We start from the raw sequence: 23,731 nt of genomic DNA on the forward strand, positions 1-23,731 counted from the left end.
CCAGATCACATAGTACATAGTTCACAGATATTATAGAGGTAAGTTTTATTAAAAGAAGGCAAATCAAATCAAGACAAAAGAAGAAGATATTCATTCTAATTCCTGAAGGCTCCTCTAAGAAGATCCTCTTCCCTTCAAAGTTCTGTTTTGATGTCTTGCATCTTAAAGAGGAAACAGGAATTCAGACATTTTCTTTTCCTTCTTCCTGCTATTCTTCATGCTTCCATAGATTAACCACTGAGACTAATTTCTCAAAGTAGCAATTTTTTAAGTTATCCAGTCATTTTGTGCTATCTCTTGAATAAAGATGAAGACAGAAAAACAAATAGAAACAAACCCTACAGTTTTTCTTTCTTCTTCTGGTGCCATTCACACCTCAAAGTTCCCATCACTTCCAATACCCCATTTCCATCTGTTTTCAAACTTCTCCAGTTTCTCTTCCTATTCATTACCTTTCATACATCCTGGAATATTCATATTTTGTGATTCCAAGTTATCCAAATGTTCAGTTGTTCAGTCATTTTCGAGCCATATTTGACTCTTTGTGATCCCATTTGGAGTTTTCTTGGAAGAGATACTGGAGCAGTTTGCCATTTCCTTTCTCAGTTCATTTGACAGATGAAAAAAAAAATGACCAAACTAGGTAAAGTGACTTGTCTAGGGTCACACAGTAGTAAGTGTTTCAGGCCAAATTCCAACTCAGGAAAAGCAGTCTTCCTGACTTTCAGGCCTAGTGCTTTATCCACTATGAAACCTAGCTGCCCTTTATTCAATGAAGAAAAGGCAAATATCACAATCTCTTGGCCTGGATGTGCACTATGCTACTCTGGGAGAAATAAAAAGATAAAACCACCTTTAAATAGATCATGACCTAACTGTCTATGCCTTTGCCATCAACAAACTGTGACTGAGCTGTTATCTTTTGGAATTTCATGCCATTTAGAACTTTTATCAATCTTCTTCTAATCTATTTTCCCAAATAGCCATACACCTAGGGAGTATAGATGCAAAGTATGTAGTAAGATGTCATTTTATATATATATATATTTTTTTTTTGTCAGATGATGTCTTTTTAATGGGAGAGGGGAAGGAAGGAAGGAAGGAAGGAAGGAAGGAAGGAACGAAGGAACGAAGGAACGAAGGAACGAAGGAACGAAGGAACGAAGGAACGAAGGAAGGAAAGTGAAAAGGAAAAAAGTACTAAATTCAGTTTACCAAGGCTCACAGAATTTAGAGCTTGATGTTAGAGTAGGAATCATCTAGCGCCACCTCACAGTTTTTCAAAAAAGGAAACTAAGGCCTAGAGAAGAGGCAGCAGTAAGCTAGATGAGATTTAAACACAAATCTTCTGACTCTAATTCTATTGTTCTTTCCACTGCATTTAACATTTTATGGAAGAAAAATGAGGCTTAGGGAAAAGAAATGTTTTCAGGGGACAAATCCTGTTGTCATTTGTTTTTTAAATTAGCAGACTGCCCAGTCAAAGACAGGTCACCTAAAGGACAATGGTTGGAATAAAAGTTTGGGAGTGGAGAGAGGCAAGGAGAGAGCACCTTTGTATGGAGTTCCCACTTTTAATCCTCCTTGACTGAACATGGGGAAATTTCACCTTTACATCTCATTTTCCCTCCAAATATCAAATTAGCATTTCTGCTTTCTCATTTTCTTATATGGTAAGAGGAAGAAATGAATTACAGACAAATTATTGTATCTTTGTACCTTATGTGGATAACCTATTTTTGTGTGTGGATCTGACCCTATCATTTCAAGGATATAAGGAATACCCTTGGCAGGTAAATGCCCTACATTTTTATAGTGCTTTAAGGTTTGCAAAATTCTGTGAATACATAGCACCCACTCTGGACTACTCCATCATTTGTTCTTTCACTGCAGAGTTGAGTCCCAGGGGGCAACTTCAGGAGCTGTGTGGAGTCATCCTTCCCAAAGTATAACAGAAGCCCCTTCCTAATATACTTTCCATCAATAATCAACTGGTAAACATGGTTATCTCTTAATAAAGGCATTTAATGAAATAGTATAGTAAAATTAGCCACAACAAAGCATTCTTTTCAGTTACCTAGGAAACATTCTTCCACAAACATATAACATCCCCGAGAAGAATGATCTCCAACACAGAGTAAAATGGTAGGGACACACATTAAAGTTTAGTCAAAGCAAATCCCAATTCCAACACTAGAAGTCAAAGTACTTTCTCTCTTTTCATAGTCCTCTCTGGACACCAAGTCTTTCTTGCCAGAGCTAATTCTTGAGTACATAAATGACATTAACCTCTACTACCAGGGTTCATGATCCTTGGAGCCATTTCCAATCCTAAATGATTGTCTCTATATGTGTCTAATTGGAGAATATATGTTTGCTTCCTCAACCAGGCTTCAATTTCTTTCTGACTCTTCAACTGCTTCATGGATAGTTCTTTCTGAGCAAATATATCTGCTGTTAAATGCCATAGTCAATGAGAATGGCTAGGGGGGAAAAAATCCCTTTTCCACCATTCAGGTTCTTCTCCATTGACAGTATCTATACTGAACTCACTTTACCTATTTAAAAAAACCCTTGTGGGGTGATCCATTTTCAGTCCAACAAATCTCTGATTGCCCAGAAGAAGGGGGGGGGGGGGGGGGAAGAGTATTTGCACTTGTAAAGTATTGGAGGAATATTAACACCTGGTTAGCACAACAATAACCCCATTGCATCTGTAATATTTATAGAGGAAATGGGGAGGAATGGGAATGGAGGAGTTGAAGGGAAAGAGGGAATATGGCTGCTGGTGAGGTAACAAGAGAGGATGCCCCCTGCCAAAAGGCTATTTTTGAAAAATGGGGTTCCCTAGAAATGGGCCAATTATGATAGCCTGAGGAGATGTCTTCTCTATGGATTGATGTTGCAGATATTCCCAAGCAGGTAAGCACTGACCTTCCTGAGAGACAAGCCTCCCCCCAGACCAAGGTCACCCAGCAGGGGTCTAATAAGAACTGTTTACAGTAGACTGGCTGTCCTGAGGTTTGGTTCCTTCTATGTCCCCTGAAATGTTAGTCCTCTTATCTGACAGTGATATTCAAATAAAGATAACTTTTAATAACAAATTGGATTGAGAGGGTATCAGGGAAGAGGGATTCCCTAGATGAGGTTTGAGTCTCTCTCAGCTTTTGAGCTGAAGCCAGGTCTCACAGGCTGGTGGAGGGTTTCTCTGATTCCTGTCTATGCTATATCTGTGCTAGCTTTCTTAATTTCAAAAGTCTTAGCAGTAGACAGCTAGAGGAAGAAAAGTCCTGATCTTCAGAGCTTGTGGGGCCTGTCTCTTCAGGCTGACACCCCTAAAGACTGACCTTACAGTTCAAACTGCTTTCCTTAAAGTCCTTTTGTCCATGACACAATCACAGGAATCCAGGGAGAGCACAGTTGGGAAAATCAGGAAAGTAGAGACACTTCTATCCAGAGACAGGGAGAAAGTTCCTTCTACTTCCAGGGCCAGGAAGGAAGTGCTAGTCTCAAGACCAACTGCACTCCTAGTTGCCCCTTCCCCCATCAACTGTCTGTCTTGTCAATATCTTCTCTCTAACATTTCACCTGCTGTTGTTCCAACTCAGAGGCAGAAAGTCCAGAACTTGTTTTAGCTTTCTTTCCCACACCTCCATTATCTACACTTTGCTTTCTGTTGACTATAGCAGCAAATCCCCCCATAATCCCTATGTTAGAAGTAGCCAGATGGCTTAATTCATAGAGCAATAGACCTGGATTCCAGAAGACCTAAATCCATATCTGGCCTCAGACACTCATTAGCCATGTGACCCTGATCAAGTCACTTAACTTCTGTTTGCCTTAATCCACCCCACCAGAGAAGGAAATGTTAAGCTACTCCAATATCTTTTCCAAGAAAACCCCATGGACACTATGGTCCATAGATACAACTAAACAACAGCAAATACCTATGTTATCTTAATATATCCCAACAACAATCCTTTGAGCTAAATACTACAAGTATTATTATCCTCTTTTTAAATAATGAAGAAACTGAAATTGAGAGAAGGTAAGCAATTTATCTAAGACAAAAAGCTAATAAAGGTTTCTGTGACAAGATTTTTTACTCCAAGTCTTCCTGAAGTGGAGTAAGCCTTGTATTTGTATCACCTGTTTTATATTGACTTTCAGATGAAATACTGTTCATGGTTATTATTTAGAAGATAAAAGAAGCAGAAATAGTCAACTTCAGGTAAATTGGTCTCCCAAAAGACTATGTGAGTACTTTTATCCCCAGAGCCTCCCAAACTAAGGTAGGAGCCCATTGGGAACCTGTTTGGTTGACTTTATCTTGCACAGAATCATAAATTGAGAGCCGCTGGAAACTTAAAGATTCATTTTATGAAAGGGGACACCAAGGGCTAGTGAGATAAAATTAATTATTCAAGTTCACACAGGTAATAAGAGACAGAACCAGATTTCAAACCCTGGTTTTCCCACTATAAATAGAGCATTCCATTTCCTATGATACCTCTCAGAGCTGAATAAAGCCGAATGGTCAGATTCACTAGTCATCCATTCAAACTCATGTAAAGAACTAGGACTATTATATTATCTTTTTGGTCACAGATTGAAATAAAGAAATATGTCAATAATTGTTTATTATATAAATTCATTTTTATGTTTGGCCAGAACCTACAGCTGGTATGAACTAGAAATGCAGAACACCATTGCTGACTGAAGAATGATTGCAATGCTATTTTTTTTTGCAAGTCTCAACAACTTTCTGTATCATAGGAAATAAGTGCATCTCTTGCTATCATATTCAAAAAGAAAATGAAAAGGTTGCTAAATGCATAAGTAATTGTAACTGATTCATTGATCTGAATACTGTTTAAAGTAAAACAGTAAGTATTTCTGTCACACTTTGAAGTTGAGCTCTGCAGCTCAGTTTCCTCCCTGAGGGTTACTTTATAGCCATTAAGAATGTGTACCTTTTATCTGGTGCCTTCAATTAATTGAATTTCAAAAAATATTCTGAAATGTTTTTTTGAGAAAATCACTTAGTTCCTGGAGGACATTTTTGTGTGATTTATTGCCACAGTAATTAAAAGCACTGAACATTAGGCTGGTCACTGTTGGAACTCCTGCCTGCCTTTGGCTATATTGTGGTTAAGTTAAGATATATATGGTTTTGAAGACATTTTCCAATCAAGGAAAGAAATTTTTATTCTTTTCAGACTGTTTCTAAAATGTTAGCATACCTTCCTAAATTGCTTCTTAAAGTGATCCTACAGTATTTACATGGTAATTAAATGCAAACACAATTAAACTCCTCTGTATTAAACAATTAAAGAAGGAAAATCCAAGAATGATAAATGTTTTCTGACTTTCTCCACTTTTTATATGGCATAATTGGTGTCAAAAAATGATCTTTACCTTTATGCAACCCTCCCATAAACCCCTGATTAGAAATTTTGGTGAAGTTAAAAATGCAATTGGAATAATTAGCAGAGAGAAAAACTCAGCCTGAATTGAAAACTAGTACTCTACCTGGCCAAAAAATGTCCAAATTAATTATAGCACTTTGTTTCAGAGAAACAAATTCTGCTATTTAATTTATTTCTCTCTTTCTCTTCTCATTCTCTTTGTCGATATTTTATCTCGGCCTCTCTCTTCATTTTCTATCTCTCAATATCTCCCTTTCCCTCCCTTCATATTTCCCCTCCTTTATTAATCCATCTTTAGGAAATTATGTGGGTTTGAGAATTAGACTGCTAGGAAACTGATGCAGGTAAATAAATGTCAGTCATAAATCTCTAATATTACTTGATATTTCCTGTCCAAAGGATATCATTCTTTCCTCCCCCATGTCAAGAATGAGTAGAAAAACCAAGAACACTCTATTTTCAAATATTCAAATATTTTATAGTTATATTATTAAGTACTTATAGCACACATGTTAAATTGTTTCAGAATTATAAAGTTTTTAAACATGTTCCTTACTTAGTATGGGTTTAGGTGTTCTTTAAACAATAAGAGTATTTAAGAAGATTCTAAATTCCTGGATCTGTGTGTGTGTGTGTTGTGTTGTGTGTTTTTCAAAGGCAGATCTGGATTCTTCTAGACCAATTTCCCATTTAAATATGCATATCTCAGACATTGTTGGAATTAATAGCCTTTCACTTTTAATATGGAATGTCTTAAAAGGGTTGAATTGGAAGATTCATCAGAGGATAACAGTTCAGCATTTTAAACATCATATGCTAATCCTGATGGCAGGAAATAATGAACAAGGAAGACTCCTTTGAATTTGTGTATTGGTCCTTCTCCCTAAGATCATGGTAGGAAAAGGAAAGCACAATAGTGAATTCTTGCAGTTGATCCACTAGCACTATTTTTCTTAAAAAACAACCTCTTACCCTCTGACTTGGAATCAGTACTAAGTATTGGTTCCAAGGCAGAAGAACAATAAGGATTAGGGAACTGGGGTTAAGTGGCTTGCCCAAGGTCACACATCTAGGGAATATCTGAAGTCAAATCTGAATCCAGGACTTCCCATCTCTAGGCCTGGTTCTCAATCTATTGGGTTATCTAGCTGCCACTAGCATTGTTTTTCAAATTCTCTGATCCTTCATGCTCCTTTTTTCTGTCTCCAGCCTCCACTTAAAAATTATCTCATCATAGAGGCATCTGGGTAGCTCAGTGGATTGAGAGCCAGGCCTGGAGACGGGAGGTCCTAGGTTCACATCTGGCCTCAGACCCTTTCCAGCTGTGTGACCCTGGACAAGTCACTTAACCCCCATTGCCTAGCCCTTACCACACAGTATTTACTCCAAGATAGAAGGTAAGGGTTTAAAAAATTATCACATCACACATCTATGCCCTGGTTCCATCTTTCAGGTGTCCCCTTAATTAGACAATTGCTCTGTTTGGTTTTTTAAGTCTATTTTCCTAGTAATATGTCGACTTTAATGCTTGTTTTTTCATTATGAAGATAAAGTGATTTAAAAAAAGAAGAAATGGCCATCTTTGTGGCAAAAAGGAATGGATTTTCCTTGTGATTGAAGAACTTTAAAAAATTATAATAATTCTAAATATGACCCCAAAGTTCACACATCACTAGATGGAGTTCTTCGTTTTTTGCTGTGTTGGCATATCTACAGGTGCTATTGTTTTGGGGTTTTTTTTTCCTCTGTGAACTTTAGAGCAAAGGAAAAATCAGGTGTAGTACAATAGAACAGATACTGGGTGTACAGTCAGAGGATCTGGGTTCTAATCTTGACTCTGATATTGCTGTGTGATATTAACTTCTTTGGGCCCTAGTTTCCTCAGTGATAAAGTGAATGATTCTGGCCATTAAAGTGCCCTCCAATTCTCAAGTTAGGAACTGTGAAAGCCTTGAAGTATATGGAAGACTTTGGCTTTGAGTGCTGTAGCATTCATGCCAAATTCATATCTTCCACTTCCTCTCTTAGAGTCTTGCAGAGTCTGACTTGTCCTTGTAAAACAGTCACCTGTCCTTTTTCCACTTCAGTGGAATGCTGGGGGAAAGACAGTAAGGAAAGATTCTGCCTTTTGCCTTTCTGCAGATGAAGACACCTGCATCAGTGTTAGACATGGTTGTCAAGAATACCAGGAGACTCATTCAACTACCTCACTTTCAAATCATTAGCTGCCTCTGCTTGTTGCTGCAGCTTCCATCGAAGAGGGAAATGTAGTAGCAGTGGCCAAGCCCTACAGGGGCAAAAATATTTGCTCAGGTTCCTCTCTGACTGCTTTGCCAATGGAAGAAACAAACAAACAAAAAAAGGTTTGAAAGATGATCCATTCAGGGAACAAATACTGAGCAGAAGGCTCTGGGAACAAGGGAGTGAGGAGGTGGTAGGTAGCAGGAACTCTCTGCCTTGGCAGTGGCATCCAGGCAAAGTAAAGTGGCAAGATTTGGCTAGAGAATGCACACCCTCACCCAATGAAGACTATTTTTGTTGTAGCTGCTGCTGCTAGGGGAATGTCTTCTGGATAAAGTCATCCTCTCTGATACTGGGGTGGAATTTTTCCTCAGGGGCCCCTTAGCAAGGGTCTTTTCATCTTTCCTCCAGAGCACAAGCAGAGATGGGCCTTAGAAATAAGGTGGGAGTGTTGTACATAACCCCATAATCTGTGAGAGTATGTAGGGCTTTTGGTGAGCATTGGGATGAGCTTCTTATCTTCCAATCTTCTTCTGGGATTCTGGATCAAGGGCAGGACTCTGACAGTTTGGCTCTAAGACTCAATGTGTATAGTAGGGAATTTGCATAAAAAGCAAAAGAAAGGCTTGGAAGAACTCTGGAAAGAGAACAAGCAGATGATACTTGATCCCAAAAAGAAGTAACTTTGCTCCATATTACATATCAAATATATTTGTTTATAGGAATAGCAGAGTCTTATCCACTGGGAGATTTCTATGTGAAAAAAATTGATGTTAAGTCCACTGATTTTGGATTTAATAGATAGATATCCTATTCCCTTGCATGTCATTAGGGCTTATTTTCTATTTATGATTCTCGTTAGCAAATAAATAGTAACAATATTAAACAGGAAAATGGTTAAATAAGCCAAATGGGATTTAAACATTTTACATGTCTATTTTGTTTTTTTCCTTATTTCCTAAAGGGAGAATAATAGAATAAGGCCCAAAAGCTTTCACCAATACTGCTCCTAGACTAGTATACTTGAAACTGTCTTTTCTCTCCTCCTTCTTCTTGAGTTAAAATTAAGTCCACCTACTCCCTAGAGAGGAAATATTCTCTCTAAATGGAGAACCTAGTCCTAAATTATATTATCTAAAGTAAACAGTTCACCTTAATTGAAAAAAGTCTAGAGTCAATCTGGGATTTGGTTCTGGGGAAATGAATGAAATACAGAAACTTCTTTGAGGATCCTCATCTGGCAAGTCAATGGTAAATAGCCAATGTTTTCCTAGTATGAAAAATGACCCAAATTTCATTTTTCTAGGACCAAAGCTAAGTCCCTTCATAAAAAGGGCAGCCTAAGGAAATGAAGGTTGAGGAAATTGATTGTTGAGCTGCTTTGTTTTGCCTTTAAACTTTTTTGAGGGGGAGGTTCTTTTGTGGTCACCCTTCTCTGTAAAAGGAAAGAGGTGAGGCAAACATTTCTCCAGTGTATTGCTTATTATTGGCAGAACAACTATATGGTTTATTGTATTTCTAGTATCTGGAGGAAAAAAGATCACTTGAAAAGAGGGGGTAAAAGGAATCTAACAAAATGTTTTTCTAATATTGTCCACTACTAAATTTGAAATGTCATTGCACAAATAATTATTGTGGGGAAAAAACAAGTAAATGCCTGTACCAAGTGAAAATGACAAACAAAGAGGAAGGGGACAGAAAGAAAAAAGAATTATTCTAGCTCAATATAGTTTATCTCAGACAATCACCAAGAGTTCCATTTCAAATGAAATTGAAGGATATACTATGGCACATACTAAATATATCCTATGTATTATACCAACATATTTAAATGTATATACATAAATATACTCATATATTATCTATCATATTTTCTCTAAATTCTGAGCTCTAAGATTTGGAACAAATGAGCTTGAAGCCCTCTTACTTCAGGTGATATAGATCTATAACATGCCTGCTCCAGGTATAGCCTCCTGTTTTGTTCTTCCATCCCCCTGTCCACCCTTAGTCTATACTGATGCTAGCTGGAGTCACCAACCTGAGTCAGTAGGAGAGAAGTGGGGAGAATAGGTATAAAAAGCAATAAAAATTATCAGGACACTAAAGTTAAGTCATTCAGAAGCTTCCTTTCTGATAGTAATGGTAGACTTGATCCTGGGTTTAGCAGTTCTTGAACTGGTTCTCATTCAGCTAACTCTCATCCTTCTATTCCCCTTTCCAATCCTCTCAAAAGCCAAAGTAACTTAATTCTGACACATTTCAGTATGTGTCAGAATTAAGCCTCATAAACTCCTCTGTTTGAATGGTAGGGCTCCTGAACCTCAGTGTTCCTCAAGGGCCCTATTCTGGCCAAATATTTCCTTCCTCTAGGAGGGAAAAAATATTCCCACCCTCTTATCCACAGTCCCCTCAAAAGCCCTGTTTTCTTGTCAGCTGTGAGGCCTGGGACCATGTGCTCAAACTTAGGTCAATTCTCCTAACTAACCAAGAGCCCATTTCAGAAGAGAACTGCCAAGGCAGGTATAATGGATCAGATGTGGAGAAGGAAGCAGGAAAAAAATTGGCTATGCCACATCTAACTTCCTGGGAAGAGGGAGAATAGAAAAGAGAGGGTGGTGACCCAAGTGGACATGAAACTCATCTATTCAATTGCGATGGGGAGGGAAAGCATTCTGGGCCCCTAAGTAATTTCCCCCAAGAGTCCTGTAGTCATCCATAATGGGACAGGTGGAGATAAGCTAAATCCACCCAATTCCTCACAATACCACCCTCCTCCTCCCACCCCTACATTGCAGGCTTTTTCTTAACTCTGATCTTTTGCATGAAAAGGGTAGAGACTTGGAGAGGAAACAAATTGAGTTTTTGCCATCTTTACTTGTTCTGATAAATTACAGTTTGCATGTGGGTGCAGTTAATCAAAGTCTTGATAGATGACTGTCTTACAGCATGTACAACCTGGAGATGATTTGGTTAAACGGAGGACATCCGCGTCCTTTCAGAATCAATGCAATTATTGTTTGCCACCCGGACAACATCTGGAGTGGCAGCACTGATTTGACTGACCTGTTATTGATGGCGATGTCCACTCTTCCTCCCTAACCTCCTTGAACCTCTGCAACCTCCTCCCCCCAACAAACACATACATACCCCCCTCCCGCGCGCGCGCGCTCCCCGCCACTCAGCCTAGCACTTATAACCCCCAAGAATGCAAACGCGAGGTTGAGTTTTCAAAGGAAAAGTTGGGAACTCCTGCTCGCGTTGGAAAGTGTTAATCAGCAGGAAAGAGTGTGATCAGTGGAGCTATTCACTTGAACGTCACTCTGGTACAGGGGTTAGTGAAGTGATTGTGGCGCCTAGGGACTGAAGGAAGGCATATTCCACTCCAGTCAGGTGTTATACACTGAGAAATGTCTACATTAGTTCTCTATAGCTCTCCGTATGTGAATCGGTACAGGGAAAAGACCAGGATCCCAGCAATGGAAAAGTCCTCGCGGGAAGATCAGAGTTGCAGCCTGGCTTGATCTCAGGTACAGAAATATCTCTCGACCCTCTCAACTCTCCAACCCCCTCCCCATTCCTCGCACCTACTCCAGCCCCCCGCTCCCCACACCCCCATCCCCCTTCCGACCTCCACTTCTTTTTGATGAGGTGGCTTTTTTCTCCCACAAAAAGCGGGGAGCTGAAAAATAAGGGCGGGAGAGAGGAGCCGAGGTACATCCGTGGGTTTTGTGCAATGGTTACCTAGGACCGAGTGCAGATAGAGCGTAAGCGGTTCCTATGTGTGTATATGTGTGTGCGCGCGCGTGCGTGTGTTTTCTTAGGGAAAGGGAGATGGATCCGACGTTTCCGCGAAAGTGAAGGTAGGGTGCAGAGCTCCTCCATGGTCCGGGCTCTGACAGCGCAAACTTTGCAGAGAATCAGATTTACTCTGACTGGAACAAAGTTTGGTTTCCACGAGAGGTGGGGTGGAGTGTATGTGCTGGGGGATTAGGGGGCGGGAGTGGGGGGGGGGAGATTTCAAGTCAAGTGCTGCCCAGAGTTCAGAAAAAGCAGGGAGGAGAAAACGAATGAGGTTGGGGGTTGGAGCGGGAGGGGGGAAGAAGTTAATAATGGGAAGCTTGGGAATGTGTCATTGAGAGTCATAAATTCAAGAGAACCTTGGAGAACCTGGAGAACCGTGTGTCCAAGAGTGCAGCAGCGCCTTTGCCATGGGACCCAGAGCGGGAGTTGAGGGAGGGGGCAGGGGGTGTACAAGCTCTTGGAGCTGCGGTCCTTAGCTTCCTGGGTCAACTCTGCAGATGCTGAGGATTTCCACTGAGTAGTGCTGGGAACTTGGGAATGGGGAAAGCCTGAGGAGGTGGGGGTAGTGGATGGGAGGAGGGAGAGGGAAGGGGAGTAAGACAGGAAATTTGGACTGTCAAGTGATGGAAGTGAATAAATGGCAAAATACTGTATCTGAATCTGAGGCCTGCCTTTCCGCACACTGACTGTATCTTCTTCTCCAGCAACCCCCTCCCACTAACCCCGAGAAACCAGGCAAAAACTACCACTGAAAAGAAGGGATTCTTCCTTCTCCTCCCCACCCCCAATCCCCAACCCTCACCCACCTCACTTCAAAGCTGCCCAGGTCTTTGGGATCACCTCCTTGCCTTGCCCTCTTGACTGAGCAAAGCCCTCATACTTCCCAGAGGGACTCTGTTTTTTTACCTGGTAGAGGTGACCTCCTTGAGAGCTTGAGATCCCCCTACCCTCTCCCCATCAATCTGGGTCACTTAGACCAAAATGAATTATCTTAGCACTGGTTCTGAATACTTCTAGGTTATCTGCAAGCCTAGGAGAGGAAGCCGGGAGAACAGTACAACCATGGTCAGGGCATGGGTCTGGGCAAAAGTCTTGGTTTGCGCTCAGTTTCCTGTCACTCACCTACTGGATAACCCATTGGTTTTTGTCATCTCTGAATTCTCAGAAACCAAATAGTCTAAGATAGTGAGTTTCTCATTCTAAAGTCCCTCTGTATTCCAGAGATCTCAAGTGTTTCAAGGGAATTCCCACCCGCCAGCATCTCCCGAACTTGAGAAGAGGAAAACGCAGTCAGTTCCACTTGAGAGCCTGTATTATTTGGGGTTGCACAACCCCTTGGCTGGCCTCAGCTAAGACCCTCACCATTCTCCCTGGTGCTTTGGCACTGCCGGCTCCAGGGATGAGCTGATTTCTCCTGTGCACAAATCCATCCTCTTACCCGTACAGTTAAGTTTTAGAAACTTTAAAGGAGGTGAATCTGCTGTGGAATGTTCAGTCTGTGGCTTTGACCTTCTCCCTGTAGTGTTTCTAACAGTGCCCGCAAGCTGAAACCGTGGGGCTTCTCCTGGAACCCTTGGTATAGTCAATTCATTCAACAGAGAGCACTGATCACTGTTGATACAAATCAAAGCATATTTGTGGATATGGCTTAGTGTATACATATATACATGTATGTACTGTGTATGCATGTGTGTATATATGTGCAGAATATTTGGATAAATGAGATTGTATCTATTCATTCCAACTATGGCAGATTTCGGTGACTCCTTGTGGTTTGGCAGCAAGGAAAAGCAAGAGAAAAACCGGCTTTCCTTGACTAAGGTTGTGTCTTTTGTAAGAAAGGGGCTTTGGGACAATAATGTGCATAGAGCATATACAGAATGTTTTCTGGCACTAAAATTCCTCCTGTGTAATATAGGCTATGTCATCCCACAGTACTGGGGGCAACTTAGATTCAGGTCCATTTCAAAGCCAGGAAATCATGCTTCTTCATTTGAGCTCAGGCACCATCACTGCTAAGATCCCAGGCAGTCCATAGGCAGGGTGGACTATGCAAAGGCCATGGTCAAGCTTGAGAGGAAAGTTGGGGCTCAGAGAACTAAGACTTGTAAAGAGGAGAGGAGAGATGGAAAAGATTCCAGTCTCTTGTTTAGTAATAGAAGTTGGGAATGACATTTCAGGAGAGCATTGACTGATCATGACACCAGGGACACTCGGGACCCTAGGGAGGGTGGAGAATTGTCGGTAGTAGGACGGGCTGGGAGGAAAGGAACATGACAGAATTGTACAGTGATTAATAAAGGGACCTTCTGTGCACCCATAATAACACCTCCCCCCCAGGAGGGGTTTGCAAAGGAATTGCATGAAAGCTGCTGTGTGGAAGATTACTGTAGCTATATAAATAGATAAGGAATATACATATGAAATTTGATTTGATGCTTTAATGATTAACAGATTTATAAGATTCTCAATTTTGTACAGTTCAGCTGTACCACTGCTCAATTGTTTGCAGCAGAAACAGAAGGAAAGGGGACACAGACACTGGGGAAACAGAGGTTGTCCCAACTGCTTGAAAGAGTTCACAGGCTTAATCTGCTAATTATAGGGCTCAACCAGGAGCCAGGCTGGAAATAAGGACAGCAGGGTTTTCTCCTTGTACATGGTGACTGGTCCCTGAGGGTTTAAATAAGTAACTTCCTCCACCCCAATCACTACAACCCCCAAACAATGCCACAACAATTGGAGTCGAGGATAAAACAAATCTTCTAACGAAGGCATCTTTTCTCTTGATACCTTGCTATAATTTATCTAATCCTCCACTCATCTCCTACCTCCAGACTCTTTACAAGATTATAAACAAGTTATGTGTAAAAATAAATAATTAAAAGTAGCACCATGTTCTGTTGAAGTGGAGAGAGAGAGAGAGAGAGAGAGAGAGAGAGAGAGAGAGAGAGAGAGAGAGAGAGAGAGAGAGAGAGAGAGAGAGATTCATTTCTATAAGAAGGCCCGTTGGCTAGTTTCTTATTATTTACACGAAGGTGATATTAGCAATGCAGGTGAGAATGAAATAAACAGCTCGCCAAGAAATCAATACAGAATTCAAAAACAATTATTAATGTCATTTGACTCGTGTTCTTTTTGCATTTCTCCCGGCTACAGACGCTAAACTGTCTGAATAATTTGCATGGATCTGCTATTCATTATTTCCGATGGCTTTCCTTTGAAAGCATCTAGGACGTTACTTACTATAGTCTAACTCGATCGGAGAACTAGTATTTTCATCTGTAAATTAAAGCAATTACGCAGCAGATATTATATTATGTGTACTGTGGTCTCCAGATAGTCATCAATCACCTTCAATCGAGCTGTCAGAGTGGGCAGATTCGTTTCTGGGAGGCAGTCTTCCAGCTGGGGAGAAGAAGAGAACATCATCATTAATTAGAGTGTGACCCTGGGGCTATTCACATGTCTGAACCCAGGAATCTCTCTGAGCAAGTCTGCACACTACCGAGCAGCAGTTCCCCTGCGCTGGGCTGCCAGGGCTCCCACAGGCTCACTCCCTCAGCTGCCCTCCGCTCTCTGGGAGCGGCCCAGAACCACAAGGGTTGCTTTTGGTCCTCTCTGACCCGAACTGGGCAGCATCTAAAGATGGGGGAGGGCCCTAGTCTGATGGAGCAATTTTGACTGTAGTTGCGTTGTCGGCCTTTCATCACCAAAATGGATAAAGAAAAGAGAAGGAAAGGAGCCCCAAGCAAGCCAAAAGAGCCGATTTTGTCAGTGAAGGGCAAGACAAATCAAAGCGCTATAATTATAAGTGGCTTGGAGATCCTTTTTAGAGCCTGCCCAGTGACTCGATAAACCAGACTTTGAAAGTAATTTGACCTTAAAAAAGATCCTCTAAATTGGGATGGAGTAGAAGTCTTGGGGTTGGTATTCTCTAACTACCCCTACTCTCCTTCACCACCACCCCGGACTCCTCCCCACCCCCGGTAGAGAGAAGCATTTTGGCAACTCCTGCGCCGGGGGCGGAGGGGAATCTAGCTTGGAAACCACAATCTTAGCGGGGAGGCTGTGAAAATCATGGATGTGAGGTTTTCGTCTCCTTGCTCCCAGAACAACTTTAAAGGGCCTTCGTGCCTCCATGTAAGTGAGCTCATTTCTTCTTCAATCTACCAAGCCAGAAAAAGGGGTCAGGGTGGGGGATAAAGGATCTTTATGACAGGGTTGAGGAGGACTCCAGATATGTGTGACCATCTTTTGCTGAGAGAGGACTAATTTAACTAAGCCTTCCCCCCTGCCCCCCAACCACCACTAAACTATGAATTTTTTAGCTTCTTGGGGAAGGAGGGAGGGAGAGGGAAAGACAGTGATAGACAGAAGGTGGAAGCTCAAGGGACCTTGTTGGAGCGGCTGCAGACTTGGAGCCTAGAGGACCTGGTTGGGGACTACTACGGACCTTATACTTGGAAGGGAATTTAAAAGGAATGGTTAGAATTTTAGAAACTTGTTTCAAAGGGTCTTAGAGATGTCCTGAAATGAGAGCATACTTTATTTTATAATTTCACTTTCCTCAGTGCAATTTGGATTTTCAAGATCTGTGATTAAATTGGATTATAGAACTGAAGGTTGAAATAGACTTTAGAAGTCATCTAGTCTAAACTTTTCCTGTTAGAGATAAGGAGACAGACTGAGAGGTCGAGGAGCCTGCCCCAGGTTGTTGGGTGGAGGGAAAAATAAAACATTCACCAGACTTAAAAGAGAGAAAGAAGAAGGTACAAAACTTTTTGGGGAGAGAGACATTTATTCTGAAAACCCAAACTTGGATTGTTGGTTCCATAGGCTGTGAGAAGAGCCTGGCTAAATACATATGTAGATACAAATATAAATATGTGTATGTGTGTACTTTTCCGTTTAAAAACAAGAACTATAGTTGAAGTTTTTCTCCAGTTCCATTGCCCTGTAAATGCTACTGCCGGCAATTTTTTCTTAGATCCTGAGCCTAAGAGTTTTACATTCAGTAACCCATCTGGAGTAAAGGATACAAAGAAAATAGAAGTCGTTGTCCTGTGGTTTATTGCCAATGTTAGTGCTAATTTTAACTGTTGATTAAATCTTAAATGAAGACTCACTCGTGTGTCCCTTCATATGTCTCATTTGTAATTGAGACTAATTATTACAGTGGGGTGGGAAGAAGCAGCTGCTCATTAATTAATTTCTAATTAAAAGTGCTTACCATTCTTCAGTGACTAAGGAGAAAAAATCATTAGTCGGTGCAATATTGATTCTTCAGATGAAAACCATAAAAAGTGCTATTTGTTTTTCGCGTGTATTCCCCACTCGCATTCACGTTCTCAGTGCAGCCACATATTCGGGTTTGTGCATTCTTCACACACACGAACACAATTAGATGTGCTTCAAATGAATATTAAACCTGCAGTCAGGTCAGTTTGAGTAGATTTTATCTGACGTCAGTCTGTGCTGTTTAAAACAATGTACATCCGACTTGACGTGTTTGCCAGCGACTTTTTGCCCCTTTTTTTCTTTTGCAAAATATGTATTTGTGTCGCCACGGGGTTGGTCAATCTCTGTGCCCTTGTGTGGTTTTTGTTTTCCAGGGCTAAACGAATAGCTACTACAATCATTACAGATCATTTTTTCCTCAGTTAAAAAAAAAAAGTTTAAGATGCAAGTAGATAAATTAAATATGGTGTTCTGCTTCGTCCTATAAGCATCTAGGAACCTGTGGTCACCAATCAGTTGGTACGGTAGAGCAGAGCCCAGCTGCGGTAGCGTGTTAGAGCAGACGCCTCTCCTCGCTCCTTGATAACCAGGAACCTCTGTACCATGTCATACCCTCAGTTTGGATACCCTTACTCTTCTGCACCACAGGTAAGACCTGATGGTCTACGGAGGATAATTGATTGAATACCAATGATTACTGGCCACCTCCGAACCGGCTTTGGGCTGCGGGATTGCTTGGGTAAAAAGTGAAGAGCTACCAGGAGAGCGTGAAATTGGTTAAACCACGGTACAAGGGATGTTTGCAGCGAGAGTTTGGTTCCTCTGCCTTAGGTGTTTTGAAGAAGGAAAGACGCGCTCAGTATAACCTGGAGGGGATGAACTGGTGGGGAGAGGAGCAAGGTTCGGGGAGGAGAATCATTTCCCTCCAGGTTTCACTTGATCCTTCAGATCTTGGGGGGGAGGGTTGTTTTTGTTTTTGTTTTTAAGAGGAAACAGCAAAGTGCCTTAAATGAGTAATTGCAGGCATATTGGAGAATGCCTCAGACAGCAGGCTAATAACAGATGAGTGTGTGTGTTTGGGTCGGTGTGGTCATTTGAATTCGGGAGCTAATGTAAACAAGGTAGTTTAGGGGAAGGGTCGTTAGGGGAGGGGCAATCTTTATGTGGCAAGAGGGATCAAATCATTTCAAGATGGGGCTGGGGCGCAAAAGTTCTTCTAAAGAAGGGAGTTTAAAGAGAATGTTTCACCTATATATTCTGGATATTCAGAACCCCCTCTTTACCTAAAATATATTCCCATTAGATGATTGGGGATGGGGTGGGGAGGGGGCGGATGTACCAGTCGGGGTTACTATGTTCACAAACGAGCAGGCATTGAGCTGGTACCTTTCAAGAGATCCTAAATCTTCATTCACTGCAAGAGAGTGGTGAGCAGAAACCCCCTCCTTACCGAGCCCCCCACCCCCACGCCTGGCATTTGTCTGTGGATGCTGGAAATTTGTTCTTTCTCTCTCATTGATTTCATCCCAAACACCCATTCTGCCCTCAAGCCCTCTTTCTTTTTTCAGTTCCTGATGACCACTAATTCCCTGACTACTTGCTGTGAATCTAGCGGCCGGACGTTAGCAGACTCCGGGGCAGCTGGCTCAGCTCAGACCCCAGTCTATTGTCCTGTGTACGAGAGCAGGCTGCTGGCCACAGCTAGGCATGAGCTCAATTCCGCCGCAGCCTTGGGAGTCTATGGGAACCCTTATACCGGTACCCAGGGCTATGGAAACTACGTTACCTATGGCACTGAAGCGTCTGCCTTCTATTCTTTGGTAAGCTTGCTCTGGACATAGGGGATGGGGACAGAGGAAAGGAAAATCCCTCAAACAAACTTGCCACTCAGGGTTCCTAGGATTAGGCTAACGTGTTAGGGACGGGACAGAAAGAAAAGAGAGAGGGGTGGGGGAGGGGAAAGAGGGAAGAGGAAAGAAGAAATAAAGAGGGGAGAAAGGGAGAGAGACAGAGAGACAGACCGACAGACAGGGAATTAGGGAATCTTTTTCCCCTCATGTGGAACGGCATGTCCCCTTGCAATAAAGGTCTTGGAGCTTTGAGGTGGGTAGTGCTGATAACTGAAATTTGATGTTCGGCATTCGCAAGATAGTTCTTTGGGTCTGTTTGCTCATGGAGATTGGGGTCTTCTGAAAATTAGTAGTCAATTGCTCGATAAATTACTGCCTCCTAGGTGCTGGCGAGTAATGGTGCTAATGATGAATGCCAGTGATGCAGGAGCTATTGGGGCTTAAAGTCTAAAGTTGCATGTGTCCAGGTCCCCAAGAATCGATACACCTTCGAATGAGCTTTTCCTTTGGCATCATTATAGTGAGGGTTAATGTGTCTATTGATCTCCCTCCTGCTGAAATTCCATAGCACTTGGGATTAAAGTCTTGGGAACCAGTCGCCCTCCCCCACTCTCACCTCCTACCCCAGACGCTCAGCTCAACTCGAAATCCTTCCCGACTAGAACTTCTTTATTCTACTCCTTTCTTCTCTGTTTTTTTTTTCCTACTCCTGTTCACCTTTCCCTATTTCTCCTCCCTTGCTTTTGTTTCTTACTCCAAAGTTAATAGATATATTTCTAGATCAGCACCAACAGAACATTTTTTTTAACTGAATGGATCAGACTCAAGCAAAGTTTCTATGGGTCACTAGGGCTCTGTGGTCCAGCTGGTAGCCTTGGGTTCTATGTGCAGGAGATGATATATTTTTATGAACTAAACATGCTAATTGCACTTTGCATTTGCACACAGTATTCCTCATCTTGTGTATTAGAGAGGGAGAGAGACAAGGAGAAGGGGAGAGAAATACAAAATAGTTTCCTTTACATTTTCTACTTCCAGTCTGTAGGAATTAAGAGTTCATATGCACTTTGGGGCTCAGAAATAAAGGCTCCACAAGAAACTTTATTTTTAGGAGAAGTATTGCTAGAGATATTCTGTATTCCATTAGAAATGTAACCAGATTAGTGTATTTTAATTCCCCTAGAGGAATAAAAAGATTAATAAACCGACAAGCTTGATTTAATGTTACAGAATAGTTTCGACTCAAAAGATGGGACTGGATCTGCGCATGCGGGCATCACGCAGGCAGCAGCAGCTTACTATCCCTATGACCACACGCTCAGCCAGTATCAATATGACAGGTAAGAAGCAACAATTAAAGCCCTCCATCAAGGAGAAAGGGTCTTAAGTATGTTTTTGCTCCTCAGCCTCACCACTTGAATTCCAATGGGAATATTTCCCATATACATTGCAGGTTTTAAGTACTACTGGTGGGTTGACTTTCTTCATGTGACCACTCATTTTTTGAAAAGTGACTGTGCAAGAAGGGAGATATTAATCTCTTGCACATCTTATCCTTGGTCTATCTAGAGAAGACCTCAGAGATAGGAGGGATAAGCAGATTCCAGAGCTGATCAGAGAGTATAATAGGAATCAATCAGTACAGACTTTCTTGTGAGCTTTCATATTTAGCTATTTAAATAAAACATCTGACTTAAGTCATGGGCTTTCAGGCAGACACCTGATGGCTGGCCCAAGGTGGAGGGGGACTGGAGAGGAAAGAAGAGGAATGGGGAAACTGGCCCCAGAAGGACCTAAATCTCTTTCTCCTAGCTAAAAATAAGCTGACTAAATAAAAACCCAAGCATACTCAGGCAGGTACACAAACCCCAGACAAACTCTTACTTAGATCTTTCTCTCCCTTCTTTTGTGGTTTTGGATAAATAGAAAGTTCACTTCTGCAGTAAACATAGTGAAATCTGTTTTCAATGTGATAAAGTAGTCAACTAGATTCCCACCTCAGAGACTCCAACCCATCTGGGTGTACACAATACCCCAGATTTCCCTTTCCCCAATATTATTGGTGTGTAAAAATCTTTCCTCTTATTCTGAGTTCTTTGCCAGGCAGAGAGAACCTTCTGTAGGGCCTGGACTCTTCACAAAATGATAGTCCAGTTAGTCATTACTTCTGTGGTGTTTGTTAGTTTTAAAACCTCAAAACCTCCACTTGAGCCTTTTCAACCTTTTACTCACACTGGGCACTAGTGCTCTTTCTTGGCTGTGTGCATTAAATATTCAAGTATAGTCCAGAATCTTCTGCTTTTCTTTTTTAATGTTTTCCAGAACAAAGGAGTGGGATGGATGATTAATAAAGGAATCCTATGAAATATGTCTATTAACCTTTACATCCTGAGGTCACTTAAATAACTTCTTTTGGAGAAAGGCTTAGCATACTTTCCAACAGGCTCAACTTTGTTCAAACATTGTTCTTTTCCGTCTAAGCCTTTGAAAGCAGGCTTTAACTCTGCCAAAAATTGCCTATCCATCTGGTTCTATAAAAAGCAAACACAACTAAACATAGGATTTCTCCTGTCTTGGTCATAAGGGTTAAGTTTCCGACAGCACTCACATGGTAGTCTGCCTGACCCAGGTCACTTTACTTTGCCAACACCTCTCTCCTTTGTTTCCCAGGTATGGCACGATGGACGGGGGAACACGAAGGAAAAATGCCACTAGGGAAACCACCAGCACCTTGAAAGCCTGGCTGCAGGAGCACCGAAAGAATCCCTATCCGACAAAGGGTGAGAAGATCATGCTGGCCATCATCACTAAGATGACTCTCACACAGGTTTCCACCTGGTTTGCCAATGCCCGACGGAGGCTCAAGAAAGAGAACAAAATGACTTGGCCACCTCGAAACAAATGCTCAGATGAGAAAAGGCCCTATGAGGAGGAAGAAGAGGGAGAGGAAGAGTCCCAGGAAGACCACCTCAAGAATGAGAAGAATGATGGTTGGTTGAAGTGGTAACATTTGACTCTGGGTAGGAAGAGGGAGGGGAAAAGATGGATCTTCGCTCCAATTGTGGGTACTGGTGGCCCTGAAGGTATGGAATGCGAAGAGAAGGTGCCAATAGTAATGTTCCTAAAAAGGGAAGAGGACAATTTGTCTTTATTCTAGGGTCTTGGTTTTCTTTTTAATTTACTGTGGGGAATCACTGCCCCCTCCCAAATTGTCTTTTGGGACAATTGATGGAAAGGGGAAAGAGATGAGAGAGTCGGAGGTAAGGAAACATTCTCCTTGCTTTCTTCGACTCTTTATTGAGATCCTTTAGGGGTCCAGATTAATGTTAAATGGAGATGAGAAAGAGAACTACTTCGTGGGTTGCTTTATTTAACTTTTAAATGTCTCTCTTTTTGCCTTCCCTCACCTCATTCCCAACTTAAGCAGAACGGGTCCACAAGGAAGAGAAGGAACTTGAGCTAAGTGACTTAGATGATTTTGACCCCATTGAGTCGGAGAGCTCAGAGTGCGAACTGAAGCCGCCCTTCCAGCACCTGGACAGCAGCCACATGCGGGCAGCCTCGGGAGGCGCAGACTGCCCAGGGGACCCTTGCAAGGAAACTGCTACCTCCCTCAAAATGTCGCTCCCTGGAAGCGTCCAGCTGGAGGAAGATGTGGATCGGACCAAGAACTGCCTCAAGAGCGTAGTAGATGAATGTGAGCAAGACCTAGTAGTGGGAGGGCGACAGAGGGGCTGCGACTCTAAAATGTGCTTCCAGCAGCCTGGAGAGTCCCAAATCTTGGAGGCCAAGCCCCGGATCTGGTCCCTAGCTCACACAGCCACTTCTTTGAACCAGACTGAGTACCCCTCCTGCATGTTAAAGCGCCAAGGACTCTCCTCTTCTTCCTCATCTGCCTCCTCTTCTTCTTCCTCTACTGCAGTCTCGGCTCCCAGCGGTCTCGACAGGCATCAAGATTCCCCTGTCACCAGTCTCAGAAACTGGGTGGATGGGGTCTTTCACGATCCTATTTTCAGGCACAGTACTTTGAACCAGGCCTTGAGTAACACTACGGTGTCCTGGGCTACGACCAAAGGAGCCATACTGGAAACGGGAGCCCTAGGACGCTCTCTAGGAAACAGCACGGACATGCTGAAGGGGCATCTGGCAAACTTCCCCCCACACCACCACCACCATGACTCCAATAAGGAGCTTCTCTCCTTTCCCAAATCTGGCAGCAAAATGTTCTGTTCCTAACAGTCCCGCCCCCACTGGGGCCCAGAATGTTCTTATCCTTGGCGGAAGTGGACACAAACGGAACGGAGAGAGTGGGGGAGGGGGCAATCTGGAGGGGGAAGAGCTTAAGTTTGAAGAATAAACTTTTTTTCTACAAATAAATAAATAAATAAATAAAAATAAACCTAAAACAAATCAAGAAGCAAGCAAACCAACCATGTTAAGCCAAGTAATCCAAAACAGAGGATTTAAAAGTCTCTTTTGCTTAGGTTAATCGGAGAGACTATTTTCATTCCTTCCTGAGAAGAGTTTCTCTTGTCTACAACTTTGAAAAGAAATCAGTGCCGGGATCCTTATTTAACTTCATGTCTAAAGAAAGAAAAAAGAAGGGGAAAAGCACCTGCAATATTTTAGGAATACTTATCAAACAGAAAGTTTACATGCAAAGGTTTACATTGAGGCAATGTTTCAATAGTGAGTTTTCCATTTCAGGCATGCCAATCTCAGTTATAAAGACTTTTCAGACTTTTCCCTTCTGATTTCATTGTTAGTATATAATTCTCACAAACAGCACTTCTCCCAGGTTTACACTATTGCACAAACTTAACTTTACAATAAGATGTTTTAAAGAGGTATGTTCACATCAATGAATTGTCTTGTTTCAGAGGTTTAAAATAATAATACTAATAAAACCGAGTGATGGTGTTTTGCATTGCCCTATGACTAAATTCCAGATTTAGGATTCTGCACTGGTAAATATTCAAAGATGTTATTAATTCCAAAGAACAAAAGGGAAGTGGGGAAGAACAATAGGGCCAATATTTTCTGAATCTCTATATCAGTAAATCTGCCTACATAACAAGATTTACATTTTAAAAAATATTAGATAATCACTCTATCAGGTTGAGGGAAAGAAAAAATTCAGAACCTTTAGACTTTCTAAAATCCTTTCCC

At 41.9% G+C, this 23,731-nt stretch overlaps 1 protein-coding gene across 4 annotated transcripts; it reads left to right on the forward strand.

Moving 5' to 3' along the window:
* The first annotated feature begins 10,894 nt into the window (after nucleotides 1-10,894).
* On the forward strand, nucleotides 10,895-23,482 carry IRX4 (iroquois homeobox 4). Of its 4 annotated transcripts, none has more exons than XM_056824320.1 (6): nucleotides 10,895-11,197; nucleotides 17,201-17,360; nucleotides 18,281-18,532; nucleotides 19,793-19,902; nucleotides 21,233-21,552; nucleotides 21,987-23,482. In XM_056824320.1, exons 2-6 carry the CDS (start codon nucleotides 17,316-17,318, stop codon nucleotides 22,796-22,798), a joined length of 1,539 nt encoding a protein of 512 aa, XP_056680298.1. In that variant the 5' UTR covers nucleotides 10,895-11,197; nucleotides 17,201-17,315; the 3' UTR covers nucleotides 22,799-23,482. The 4 variants fall into 4 exon arrangements, with proteins under 4 accessions (XP_056680298.1, XP_056680299.1, XP_056680297.1 ...); XM_056824321.1 differs by lacking the exon at nucleotides 10,895-11,197 and adding an exon at nucleotides 11,475-11,530; XM_056824319.1 differs by lacking the exon at nucleotides 10,895-11,197 and adding an exon at nucleotides 14,591-15,614.
* Nucleotides 23,483-23,731: the final 249 nt, after the last annotated feature.

Source organism: Monodelphis domestica, chromosome 3, assembly GCF_027887165.1.
Source record: "Monodelphis domestica isolate mMonDom1 chromosome 3, mMonDom1.pri, whole genome shotgun sequence".
Taxonomy (NCBI): Eukaryota; Metazoa; Chordata; class Mammalia; order Didelphimorphia; family Didelphidae; genus Monodelphis; species Monodelphis domestica.

Bases quoted from the DNA above. Each gene is read 5' to 3' on its own strand.
- IRX4 (XM_056824320.1), top strand. From the start codon at position 17,316: ATGTCATACCCTCAGTTTGGATACCCTTACTCTTCTGCACCACAG. The intron at 17,361-18,280 runs GTAAGACCTGAT...TTCTTTTTTCAG, and splicing joins CTTACTCTTCTGCACCACAG to TTCCTGATGACCACTAATTC. The intron at 21,553-21,986 runs GTTGGTTGAAGT...TCCCAACTTAAG, and splicing joins CAAGAATGAGAAGAATGATG to CAGAACGGGTCCACAAGGAA.